Source organism: Nicrophorus vespilloides, unplaced genomic scaffold (genome assembly GCF_001412225.1).
Source record: "Nicrophorus vespilloides isolate i.1.1-1 unplaced genomic scaffold, Nicve_v1.0, whole genome shotgun sequence".
In the NCBI taxonomy this organism is placed as follows: domain Eukaryota; kingdom Metazoa; phylum Arthropoda; class Insecta; order Coleoptera; family Silphidae; genus Nicrophorus; species Nicrophorus vespilloides.
This window is the reverse complement of record NW_017100084.1, coordinates 1-13,046: the sequence shown is the minus strand read 5'-3', so window position 1 is coordinate 13,046 and position 13,046 is coordinate 1. Positions and strand designations below refer to the sequence as shown.

The 13,046-nt window shown below is 33.1% G+C and overlaps 2 protein-coding genes across 2 annotated transcripts; one reads left to right on the top strand and one right to left on the bottom strand.

The window, feature by feature from the left end:
• Positions 1 to 1,029: 1,029 nt before the first annotated feature.
• Positions 1,030 to 3,298, top strand: LOC108567060 (adenosine monophosphate-protein transferase FICD homolog; the record flags this gene model as incomplete). Its single annotated transcript, XM_017927267.1, is given in 6 exon segments — positions 1,030 to 1,158; positions 1,207 to 1,387; positions 2,505 to 2,674; positions 2,729 to 2,933; positions 2,936 to 3,025; positions 3,028 to 3,298. Coding segments are annotated over 6 exon segments (897 nt in total), but the record flags the coding sequence as incomplete, so codon positions are not given.
• A 5-nt stretch (positions 3,299 to 3,303) lies between these two features.
• On the bottom strand, positions 3,304 to 7,529 carry LOC108567096. The gene is made up of 7 exons (XM_017927356.1): positions 7,063 to 7,529; positions 5,778 to 5,917; positions 5,565 to 5,719; positions 4,446 to 5,506; positions 4,231 to 4,391; positions 3,793 to 4,164; positions 3,304 to 3,700 (listed from the first exon to the last, which is right to left on the bottom strand). The coding sequence occupies exons 2-7, from the start codon at positions 5,875 to 5,877 to the stop codon at positions 3,378 to 3,380; spliced, it is 2,172 nt and encodes a 723-aa protein (XP_017782845.1). The 5' UTR covers positions 5,878 to 5,917; positions 7,063 to 7,529; the 3' UTR covers positions 3,304 to 3,377.
• Between the last annotated feature and the right edge of the window lie 5,517 nt (positions 7,530 to 13,046).

Here is a 13,046-nt window from a genome sequence, read left to right as displayed (position 1 = left end):
ACTGAATATTTTAAGTCCTAATTAAAGACAGGACTCATTAAATATATGAATTGAATAACGGCAATAAAAATATAAATAACAAGAAAATTTAAATTATACAATCAAATAAACGTTGATAAAAAAAACGCGCATGTTGTTGTTTTTTTATTATAAACAATAACAGTGCATTGTAGATCATCGCAGATTCAATGGAAATAATAATAAAAAAAAAACCTGACCAGTTGTCCTTCCAAACTATTACTGCATTGTAAATAACTGTAGTCAGTGCTAAAAAAGAAAATCTATACGCATAAGTAAAAACTATTTAAATCATGGCTATTAATAGCAATCAACAAAGATTTTTAAATGAAACATTTATTGTTTTTGCAATAAGTTGTTAACCTGGGTATATGTAAAACAGAGGTGATCGTTTTCATATACGAAACCGCAAGGTGAAATGATCGAAGTAGTAGTTGCGGTAAAAAAAATATAATATAGTAAAAGTTTGTTGATGTTTATATTCTAGGTGACTTTGAGGTGATTTCTATTTTAAATAATAGATATACTAAACTTATGATTTTAAGAAATAGTGTAACGGACATTTCAAGTTGATTGATTCATGTTTTTTAATGGTTTGACGTCAAAATGAATGCTATTACACAGAATACATAAATGTATTTATTGAAATATAATTAGAAAAGAAGGAACTTCGAGAAGAATGAGTGAAATATGTGAAAAAAGAGAGACGGAGAAGAATGAATCACTATACCGCACTGGTCAGCTGAAACAACAAAATGAACATAACCTAACGTTTTTTGCTCAAAACGTTAACGTGGATAAATAATAATAAGTATGTACAAAACTGTTAACTAGCAACTGAAGGCAAAAACTACGTGGACATTATTTAAAAATAGGCTGTTATAAAATGAATATAAACTTAATAATATACTCTGTATTAATATCTGTGATATGTGTGCTTCTTGGTGTAGTCCAATGATATGCCAACTTCCTGCCAGATAATATCATCCAGACTAAGAAGGTGCCAAATGACTTGGAAGCGGAGGCAGCAGTGGCAAGGTGGAGAAGGCTCTCAAGCACTTTGAAAATGCTGCCAGTCTTGTCGCAGATAATCCGGATGTGTTGAATGAATATGGTCAGTTCATTGAAGAACAGCATAATGTCATCACCTGCTAATGGGAGGTGTTATAATTTGATTTTTTATTATAGGCTCTCAATTACTCTCCTGATGCTATATCAAACAGTAAACGCACAGCTCATCTGGTTGACCAATTAAATCTGATAATATTTCATCATTTAGATGAGAAGAGGGACTTACTAATGGCTAATATAGATGCTACAAATTTTGAAACCAAAAAGCTGATTTTTTTATCTGCATATATACCACACTGTAAGTTATTTCACATAGTAAATAGATGATACTATCATAATAAAGATGGAAGAATCATTTTAATCCAATTTGTATAAAGATAATTGGTAGCTTATAAATTCTTATTCTTTCAATTTCAAATAATTTATATGGTTAAACATTTCAAATAGAACTGAAAACTTGAAGAAATTATCCTTGGAATAAGTATAATATTTATTCCTATAATTGTCTCATTCAAATTAGAACTACACATTTTATATATTCTTTTGAAATTAAAGCCATTTTTTACAATAATATACCAATGATATTTATGTGATATTGGTTGCCTATTTTAATATTTCTATTGATGTTAATACAACTTATATTGTTAAGTTTTAAAGTGTAATTTATATAATAAGATTATTTTGATTTGATTGTTACTCGGTTTTCACGTCTTTCATTCGTTTTTTTTTTTTAAATTGGGTCTTTCCTTGCGAAATTGTGCTTGACACAAGCTAGGTGAAGAGTTGTGGAGGTTTAAAAGAAGTAGAAGAAATTGTCTTTAATTTTTTAACAGATTTCATCTGATAATTTATCATATACTAATATGAATTAACAATTATCCTTCAGTACCAATAGTATATGAATTTGTATCTTTGAGAACATTTTCAGGAATTGATGCTTTTACCATTTGGGTATTGTTATTCACAAAATATTTTGAAAATTTGACTTTGTAATAACAGTTTCATCGGTAAGAATTGTTAAGAAATGTATATTTTCTTTATTATTTTTGAAGTTTGTGATGATTTTTTTGTGTTTGTCTTCTATTTGATGAATGTTGAACCATCAGGATTACATAATCTTTCTATCTACCTTTTGAGTCACTAATATTTATTTCAAATTAAGTGATGAGGTGACAAATGGGTTGCAGAAAAGTTAATAAATTGTTAGTAGAAATAATGAAATTCTGCATTGTAACATATACATAAGAATATATTACATATTTAATGCGAAAATTTGAATGTAATACAATAATTATGGAAATAGAGAAAAAAATATTTTAATTATTTTTATATTTTAAAGACATTATTATCTTTTATTTTATTTCTCACTCATGTAGCAACACTTTTTAAATATCATTTTTTAATAGATTGATAAAACATTGAAGGAAGTATTGTGACAATAAACCAGCTGAAGTATCTATTGGAAACGAAAATCCTGGGAGTTAGCTATGTAGTAAATAAAAAAGTTGTCGACGAGGCATTATATGACATTCTGGAAATTCATAAAAGGGTTTTGGGTCACGCTGGAAGATTTAGGAACGAACAAGTAATTTAACAATTTTGTTGTATTTAACATATTGTGGTAATTTATTTTTTTAAGGTGTATGTTGGAGGTCATATTCCGCCTCCTCCAGAGCAAGTACCTAAATTGATGAATGCGTACGTCGAGTGTTTGAATTTCGAGGAGATAATGAACATGCATCCAGTTCGGTTGGCAGCTTTAGCCCACTACAAATTAGTGGACATACATCCATTTTTGTATGGAAACGTTCGCACAAGTAGATTAATCATGAATTTAATATTGTTAAAGGCTATCCACCGATAATTATCTACAAGGACATGCATAAGTACTACGAATGTTTAATGGTGGCGAATACTGGAGACGTGAGACCTTTCGTCTCATAGTGTATTGTACGGATGAAACTTTAAATACTTATCTTTTTACAGAACAAGAAGGTGTGTCGCAGGAGCTGGAGGATTCTAGTCCTGTGATTGAGATCGACAAAATCGGAAACGTGTAATTAAATCAAATAGTAAAAATCGATTGTGATGTTTGTATATTAATAATATATGATATATTTATTACTTAACGCTTTGGAATAGGAAAGAAGAAGATATTTATATTGTAATAAAATTGATTGTCAACCACCAAAATAATAAATAATTTCATGTGATACAACTGAGATCACTAATTTTCATTTAAAAAAATATAGTTAATAATAAAATACATAGCTACAACAAACAATCCTTTAAACGGATTCCTTGGAGACTTCAGTTTTGGCTTTATCATCTGTCGACTTTGTCTCGGTTTCTTCAAAGCCGAGATTCGTCAGGCTCACCTCGTACGGCACGGACATCTTTTCGATGGCATTAATTTCTTTTTCCTTCTTGCTGTAGTCTTTGAACGCGTCCTGTTGATTGACTAGACCTGATCTCTTCTTCATGTAAATATGGAAGAAAGCCAGATACACGAAAGCGGTGAACGCGGATACCGCTGCAAATATCTGAAATGTTCCTCGCATGCCATAATATTTGATTAGGTAACCACCGACCAGGCTTCCAGCGCTCTTTCCTGTAAAGACGTATCATTTCATTAATAAAAATTGAATTGAAACTAAGAAATGCATAGTTATATGTGGGTCAAGGATCTGGTAGAATACTAACCAACGCCATAGAATAATCCACCAAGAATGCCCTGGATAGTCGTGTCAGTTGTTACAGAAGATAGTCTAGCTGCGTACGTTACAGCAGCTGTGAAGCATAGCGAATGGGTCAAGCATTCCAGTGCCTCGAAAATCAACGACAACCATGGATTGTAAATAATAGAATACCCGAATAATCTGACTGCGTATGTTAGGAAACCTATGAAGATGATGTTGGCATGGCCGATCTTCTTAATTAGCGGTCCGGAGAGTGCCAGCAACGGTATTCCTAGAATTCCCCCAACCGTTATGGTCAATCCCATCAGCGACTTGGTCCCGCCAAGATCTTGAAGCAGCCAGAATAAGTAATTTTCGATGTAACCCCAAGATGAACCTTGAATAAAGAGATTTTTGTTTGTTTTACTACGCTCTTGGAATCATAAAGAGCAGTTCAGTATACCCAATAGGAAAGCGGCAACGAAGAGCGAAATCAATTCGATATTCATAACGGACATAACATCGGCTACGACACTCGTGGCTGGTGTCTTGAATTCCAAATTAATGAGCATCATCAGAGCTGCGCTGATGATCTTCAATGCAGCATATAGAAAGAATACTGGCCTGGAAAGAATTTCACATTATCGCATCGCTTTTATATTTGTTTCCATTTCCTACCTATAGTCTGTGTAGCCTTTGCCTTGGCTGGCGTAGTCGATTAACAATCCTGCCAATGGCGAGCTGATCATACCACCTAGTGAAGCGTACATCCTTTGCAGTCCGTAATCAGCTTTGTATTCCCGCAAAATCGCAATCACTGCGCCTTCGAACATGGTGTAGGCCGTGCCTCCGATGATGCCGATGAACACTCGCACCGCCAAATACGACCAGAAGGTCACATTCACGTCGACTTCGACGACAGTATTCTTATTCGAACAGAAATTAGATCTGTCGCTGGTAGCTAAACACTTGGTCGCGCAGCTTCCCATCTCCAGGTTCTTATATACACTACCATTCCTATCCATCAAAGCCAACTGAACGCTTACGTACTCGCCCTTATCACCAGTAGCACAAGACACGTTTGACAATGTATCGTCCCCGAGGTGTATTATATCGTACACCCGTTTGTTTTCGATAATATCGTCATTGCTTTCGTTTCTTAGATCCACGCGCGCTTTAATATTGTTAAAAGACTTGATCTTTTCCAGTTGGTTCTTATTTCCTAGCAAACATGAATACCCATCTTCTTGATCCTCGCAGTAGAAATTGAAAAGAGCGGGCGTGGGGAAGTAGTATCCGTTCTGCGACAGCTTCCGTATCGCCGTAGTATAATGCTCATTGTTGGTCAACTTTTTGTGATTAGTCAATGGGTCGTTCGCGGTAGGATCAAAGTAATCCGTGGAGTTCGTAGTATACCGTAACGATTTGCTTTTATTTGCAACCAAATCGAACATGGTAATGTCGTAATGCATAGATCGAAATACGGATTCATCATCGTCCGGGTCCAGGTAGGCGTTACATATGTAGCCGCAGGATTGAATCGCTAAATCTACTTTCTGTGTATTGTTATTAATCCAGTCGCAAGGAAACTCATTGGATAGCGACAGTGCGGGATTTGAGTCGCAGTTCAAGCCTAATACAACGTCGTTTGGGTAGGTCAGGGTGATCCTACCTATAGGAACTAGAAGGAGGAGAAGGGCCGAGAGACCGCTGAATACTGAGAATAGGGCCAACATTAACTGCAATAAAGAACACGCTTGTTATTTCGCCAATTTTGATGCTGTTGCAATTAGTTACCCTAAAATTTCCTATTTTATCTGCCAACAGTCCTGCCAGTGGTGGCATCAGGATACCGATGACCGGAGTCACAGCGGACATAATAGCCGTTTCTTCTATGTTTATACCTAATTCTCTCATGTGGATCGTCAAGTACGGATACAAAACCAGTAGAGCTGCAGGAAACCCGAGCTGTCAGTATATATATACTGCGCGCAGAGCGCGTAGACTTACTGGACATATGCACGAAGAACAACACCTTCAGCGGCAACAGCTCTTTCTGCTTGAAGTCCTTCATGATCCTCCCGCCGAATTTCGCCATGTATTTGCCCATCTTGGCCTGCTTCCCTGTGGAACCTTACTGTCAAAGAAACCTGCAAACAGGAATCGTTTATCAAAGACATCGACCGCATTTTAAACTTTGTCCGATCAATATTGACATGAGATTACAATACAGTTAATGTACATCATATTCCATATCCAGTTATCTTCTGGAGGCCGAATACCTTAATGCATCCGCGGCATTTTCCGCGGTTCACGCGGAAACGGAACATCGCGCGTTATGCAATTACTATAGACAATTACCACGATTATGACAATACGCCGCAAAACATAAAACATATTTGTAACTGCGAGTTACGCAAGTGATCGTACCTTGTGCCATAATAGTGTGTCGCCACGGCGCTTTTGCGAATGATTGACCTCCGCCCAAAAAAAAAAAGAAAGATGATTTTGGTGTCGTTCGCAATAACCGATCGTGGTAATTTTCCGCTGCGAAAGGAATGCTAGAGAGAAGTATATATAAAAAAGAAAGAATTGAAAGAAAGAGCACACGCAAAAGAAGCACTGCCGTCCTTCCTCCGCAATGAGCGAACAACGATGATTGACCCAGTGACATTTGGAGTTGTTCCTTGCACAGCATCGGAGTTCTGGCTTAACGGTAAACGCGAACGGAAGTCCGGGGTGTTGCGAAAGGGCGCCCAAGAAGTGCCCAAGAAGTGGTCAGTTAGAAAGTGCACTGATATTTGTGTATACGTGAAACATTTAACATTGACCTACAGAACGGCAACATTTGTTGCTGTTCCGCGCGAGTGAAACAAGAAACTCTCACTTCCAGCAAAGTCGCGCAAAAACCTAAATTCCTCGAAAACAAAAATAAGAAATTTAATCAGAAATTATTATGGCAGGCGTGAACAGTAATAGCAAGAGGAAAATTAAAATAATTAAATGCATTTGATGGTACGCGAAATTAATAACAGTTTTCGACTTGGCGGCACCCAAGGATACGCAAACATTTGTAATGCACGGTATTTATTTATTTTTTTTTTACGAGTCGTGTCTTTTCTCTTTGTTGTTAGAGCCTCCCGGTATGTTCTTTGACCCACAATGCGGCCGCGGTGAATCACTTTCTCCATTTGGGCCGCTTCCTCCGGCACTGAAAATTGCGTACGCGGATCGCATCTAATGGTTTCTTTTTTTGGATAAGGAACGAACTGTAACTGTAATTCGAAGTGCTCACCTGTATTTGTTGTCTCCGGAGTCGCGATACCTGCAAGGATTCCGCTCGGAAAACGAAAGAAACGTTGGTGCTAGCTAGGACCACCGCACCGGATCCTGTTTGCAGACTTCTAGGATGTGTGTACAGGATGAGGATGCGACTCGACGGGACGGCTAGCGCATCGTACAATGTAACGGCTTATGTAACGACGGAGGAGGAGGCGCGAGAAGAGCGGTCGCGGTGGATGGACGACTGCAATGTGTTTTGCGAGCAAACTGAGCTCCGCTTGCGTTCACTATAAACCACTATCACCACTACTCTTGATAGTTCGAATTGAGTATTATAATTTCACCAATTGGGAGGCATCGGGAGTTTAGTTGATGATCTCGCGTTTTGTTGTCTCCGTTCTTCACCTACAAGACGTAACATCTGTACCAAATGAAAGCAGATTATTGATATAATTCATCAAACAAACTTACAGGAAATCTACGATATTGACAATATATAAAATTGTTTTCTTTTTTAATAAGTTTGAAAAATACAATTGTTTCGTTCAATTTTGTTTTTATATAAAAATTATTAACTCATAAAAATACGCTTCATCTCTACAAAAACAATAGCCAATTCCACCATAATTTCAATTGAAAAGCACTAAAAATATATTGAATTAGATATAGTTTTAAACAATTATTTACTCAAAATAAGATAAATAGTACATTTAAAATCAAAGTACATTGTTTTCTTTAGAAATTTACTCTTGTGAACCTATTTTTAAATATTTAACTAGCCAAATTACAAGATAAGTTGGGAATTCGATAAGTGTCTATGGGAAAGTCCCAGCAGTTATATAGTTTTAATTATGAGACACTAATTGTAAAAATAATATTGTAAATGGATTTCATTATTCAAAGTATTTGTTTTGTATATATTTGAAAATTGTTTCATACTGTCTGGTTTATATAAACTAAGTAACAATCTGCAAGTCGTTTTTGCAAATATTTTATAAATAAATTGTTTTAATAAAAACATTATTGTTAATAAATTATAGTAATTAATATTTGTCAAAAACCTATGGAACATTATATGTCAAGGCAATAACAAAATCAAATATTTATTTTTGTTTGTACTTATACTCAGGGACACCCTAATCACAGGGTTTAATTGTATATTTTCTTATGACGTGGGGCGCATTATCTTTAGTAGCCGACAGCCCCCCCCATTTCCTCGCATTATTCTTAGTACCACAAACTTTAAAGAATTAAAATAAATTTTATTACTAAAAAAAATAAATTTTCGAAAATGTCATTTTTTTTTGTTTAAAGTGTCCAATAAGTAATTTAACTTTACTTATTTAATTTTAATCTTATAAACTAATAGACTTTGAGTCTACAGGTAATTAGAATACCTCGAAATTATAAATAGAATATCAATTGATTTTTTTTATATTTACTAGGAATACATTTGCATAATTTTGTATGAATGTAACACATATAAACACAAAAATTAATGAACAAGATTAAAAAAAGAAGTTTCTCTAATTTCCATTGTAATTAATGTAATTTCGCTGGAAAAAATTAAATTAATTGTTGTGGATTTGTAGTTCGAATTTAGGGACAAACTAGTTAATAATAATATTTGTTATTATTAAAATAAAAAAAAACTACGTAAACTTTATTATTTAATTATTATGAATCCATATTCTGCATTGATTTCGGTTTAAATAAGTTTTTTTTTGTAAATTTTGAATTTGAAAATGTTGCATGTTTCCAACGAATTTTCCAAATGATATAATTATTGGTTTTCAGAAACACATAAACTGATGACCTTCTTGCTACATATAACTAATTGTGGATCAGTGCCAACGGCGATACGATCCTAGGATGGTCAGGGGTCAAGGTCGAACAGTTGCGGTAGCGTGTGTTTTGGGCAAACGAAGAAGCTTTAACGGAGAAGCTTTAACCGCATTTCCACATATAACGTGGAGAGAAAGTCATATATCGCAATTATGTTGTAAATAACGTAAACATATTTCGAATGTGCAATGGAACAAACACGAAAGAGTGAGAAAAAATAGTAACAATAAGAAGTAAATCACAAACCTTTATCGAGTGTGAATTTTTAGTCACGCCGATCAATTGTGTTTATTAAAACATTTCATTGCATTGAAGAATGAAAAGCAGAAATGGTAAGAGTAATAAGAATAAAAAAAATAAGGAAAGAAAAACAATGGTATATTAACCGATGATTCGGTATGGGAAATATTCGCATGCCTATGTGCTTAGGACATTTGGAAAACGAAACATTCCTTGCGTTGACTTTCCGATGTAAACGAAACAGATCAGGAAGAAACGATGGAGTTTTATTAAAGGACTTTTCTTTTAATTAATGACGACAAGTTACGTCGTAATACAGTGAATTCTAATTAATTATTTGCAAATGAAAAACACTCACAGATAATTGCAGAAAATACTTAAAAAAGATTATGCAATTAATTAATTATTTTGTTAAGGATACTAATTTGGAGATTTTGACTTAGACTTACACTTTTCGGAGTAAACAAAACAAAAAGATTATGAAGACACAAGGAAACGATGAAGTTGAAATTTCTTTTAATTAATGATATTCATCAATTGCACAGTAAAGTGTTTTTTCTCTCTCTTATCAAATTAATGATTGGCAATTTGTACTCGATTCACTAATGAATCATATTATGTTTATCAAGGATATTAATTTGGAAATTTCCAATCCAATCCTTCCATCGACTATTTGAATTTATTGTAATAAAAAGATTAGAAAAAAAACAAGGTTTTTGTAAAATGACTTTCTTTTAATTAATGAAGGACCTCATTTTGTAATGTTCCTTGCATCGCCTTTATCAGAGTAATAGTAAACAAAATGAGTGAAACAAGGATTTTGTAAAATTACTTTCTATAAATTAACGAAGGACCTCATTTTGTATTATTCTTTGCGTCACCTTTTTGAGAGTAATAGTAAAAAAAAATGAGGAAAACAAGGATTTTATAATAAGATCGTCTTTTAATTAATGAAGGTCCTCAAATTGAAATAATCCTTGCATCGGCTTTTCGAATTTTTTGTAACAAAAAGGTGAAAAAAACAAGAATTTTGTAAATTCAATTTGTAATATTCTTTGCGTCAACTTTTCGTAGTACATGTAACAAAAAAAAAAGAAAAACAAGGATTTTGTAAACTTTTGTAAAAAAATAATTAATGCAGGACCTCAATTTGAAATATTCTTTGTGTCAACTGTTGGGAATAATTAAAACAAAAAGATCAGAAAAACAAGGATTTTGTAAAATTATTTTCTCTAAATTAACGAAGGACCTCATTTCGTTATATTCCTTACGTTGCCTTTTATAAAGTAATAGAAATAAAATAAATGAAGAAAACAAGGATTTTGTAAAATAACTTTCTTTTAATTAATGGTCTTTCATTTTAAATATTCCTTACATCGACTTGTAACAAATAGGTCAGAAAAAACAAGGATTTTGTAAAATGATTTTTTTCTAAATAAACGAAGTATCTTAATTTGAAATATTCCTTGCGTCGCCTTTTTCAGAGTAATAGTAACAAAAAATACTAAAATATGAAAACAAGGATTATGTAAAATGACTTTCTTTAAATTTATGAAATATTACTTGCGTCAAATTGTCGAAGTAATTGTATCAAAATAATAAAACAAGGATTTTGTAAAATGACTTTCTTTTAATCAACGAAGGATCTCAATTAGCTTCTGTCTTAATAAATTAATGATTGAACACCATTCCATAAGATGATTACAGAAAAAGCTTAATTAAGATTATCCTATTATGTTTATCAATGACACTAATCCGGAGATTTACGGTTTTTACCTAGAACTGGAACTGATCTTGAAACACTGAGATTTATTTATAGTTTGCTGATGAAGGACTCGCATTTATAACTGATTACCGCTTCTTTTCCGAGATTCTCTTGACCAGTGATTGATTGATTTTTTTTAAAGAATGTTACGATCTGTTGTTGTTGAAGTGTAGATTGTGCAGTTGTCGGGTATTGTACTTTGGAATACAAGTATGGAATTTCTGTTTACAAAGGAAAAATCTTACAATGCCAACAGTTATCTAATTTTATTAAAAAAAATATTTATAGAAATATAAATTGTCCTTATTTTCATTATTCATTATTCTTATGTAATTAGATCCTTGAACGATTTGGATTTGTATACATTTATATACATCCAAAATAAATACTAGTATTCTCTCAAAAATCAGTTATTACATAAAGTAGTTATCAAATTTTACCTTGTTTTTACCTGTAATCATAAATACGAACCTTGGCTTACTTTGTTTTGTCTTAGTTTATTTACTAATTATTTTGTTTGAAAATTTGTTATATATTCTGAGGAAACATCGGATTATAAGAGGCACCTTAATTTTAAGCGTACTTTTCAATGTATGTCTTCAATTTTATCATGAAAACCAATTTGTAATCATGAGTATTCCAGGTATTAAGAACTGTCAAAAAATTAGACAAAAGCATGCATTAATTATGGAATGAGCTGCCAGGATGTATGAATTGGAACGAAATGCAAATGCAGGAAACGCGTATTGTACGCAACGAGAATTTCCTTATAATTTCGCGATTCGAGCAAAACAAAAACATAAGAAAAGACATAGATCGTGCTTATTCTATAAATCACAGCGAAATAGAAACTTTCCATCTACAAATGAATGCAAGAAATTAAATAAATCTAAGAGAAAAGAAAACAAAATGAACTAAAATCACTTTCCCAACTAATTGTTGTCCCAGCAAATTGCGGCACGCGATTTGTACCTTTCGGATATTCCAAAACAATAAGTAAATCTAGAACAGGTTCCATGGTCGCGACTATTCGGTTTTTGATCCTTTGACCCTAATTCGCCGATTAGGTCTTTGTGTCCAGTTTACCATTCCATTTGTAAACAAATTATCCAATTGCATCGAGCGGACAACGCAAACTTAACCATTGAAGATGAGCCTGTACTCGTTTTAATAACTTATCCTTCCACATCACATGGAAATCGTTGCATCCTTCCCCCGTCATCCTTTCATATAGGTAAATCACGTTTATGCGTTGCACGATGCAATACGTCTACGAATATCGTCGATTCCTTAACAAATATCGCCGACTCTTTGACTTTCGAAAACTAGTTTTTTGTTGTTTCTGTTTCTCTACTTCTTGTTTTCTTCTTCTTTTTTTTATATATTTACTTCTTCATTCTTCTCACAATGTTGCAAACAATCAAGTTGCATTGGAAAAAAACGGTCGCTCGTTTCTGCTGCTAATTTTTGTTCAAACACTTACACAGACACAACAGTTGCATTCCTGACTTGCTTTTCATCTTTTGTAATTGGATTCAGCTCTTGTTTTTTATTTGTTTTATTTGTATACATGAATTGCGTTATTCTCATTATGTACATGCCAAACAATTATGTTGATTTTGTAATGTAATTTGATTAACAAAAATTACCATTGGTTCTGCAAAAATATTCGTATGTATACTTTAATCATCATTTCGCATGTATGTAATATTTAACATTCCTACAACGATCATGGACTGCTAATAAGTATTTTTCAATAGCCAACGAAATTAATTACATTGTTCCTGGTTTACCTCAATTATTTTTTTTGCTGTGGACAAAATGTAAAAGTTAACTGACCTTAAAAAATATACATTAAAGTAATCATTTATTTAGACCTTACACTTTGAACTTGATTTTTAATAAATTTACCATATATCAATCATATATAAATGGGCTAAAGGATTGCGTGTTATGAATTTAAATCAAACAAAAACAAATTGTATAATACTAATATGTACGTATTGTTTTTTTTGTGTAGTTGACATAATTATAAAAATAATAGTAGACATAAAGTCTTTATCTTGCTGAGAAGAAATTTAATTAAAATCTTTATGTCTTGAAAGCAGTAAATATCTTTTATCAATACAATATTTTTTGTAACAGTC

What these genes read in the sequence shown, in the direction of transcription:
- LOC108567096 (XM_017927356.1), bottom strand. Translation starts at nt 5,877, where the DNA reads ATGGGCAAATACATGGCGAAATTCGGCGGGAGGATCATGAAGGACTTC. An exon ending in GTTCTTCGTGCATATGTCCA is followed by an intron (nt 5,720 to 5,777) that starts GTAAGTCTACGC and finishes GGTTTCCTGCAG; the next exon opens with CTCTACTGGTTTTGTATCCG. An exon ending in AAAGGCTACACAGACTATAG is followed by an intron (nt 4,392 to 4,445) that starts GTAGGAAATGGA and finishes AATTCTTTCCAG; the next exon opens with GCCAGTATTCTTTCTATATG.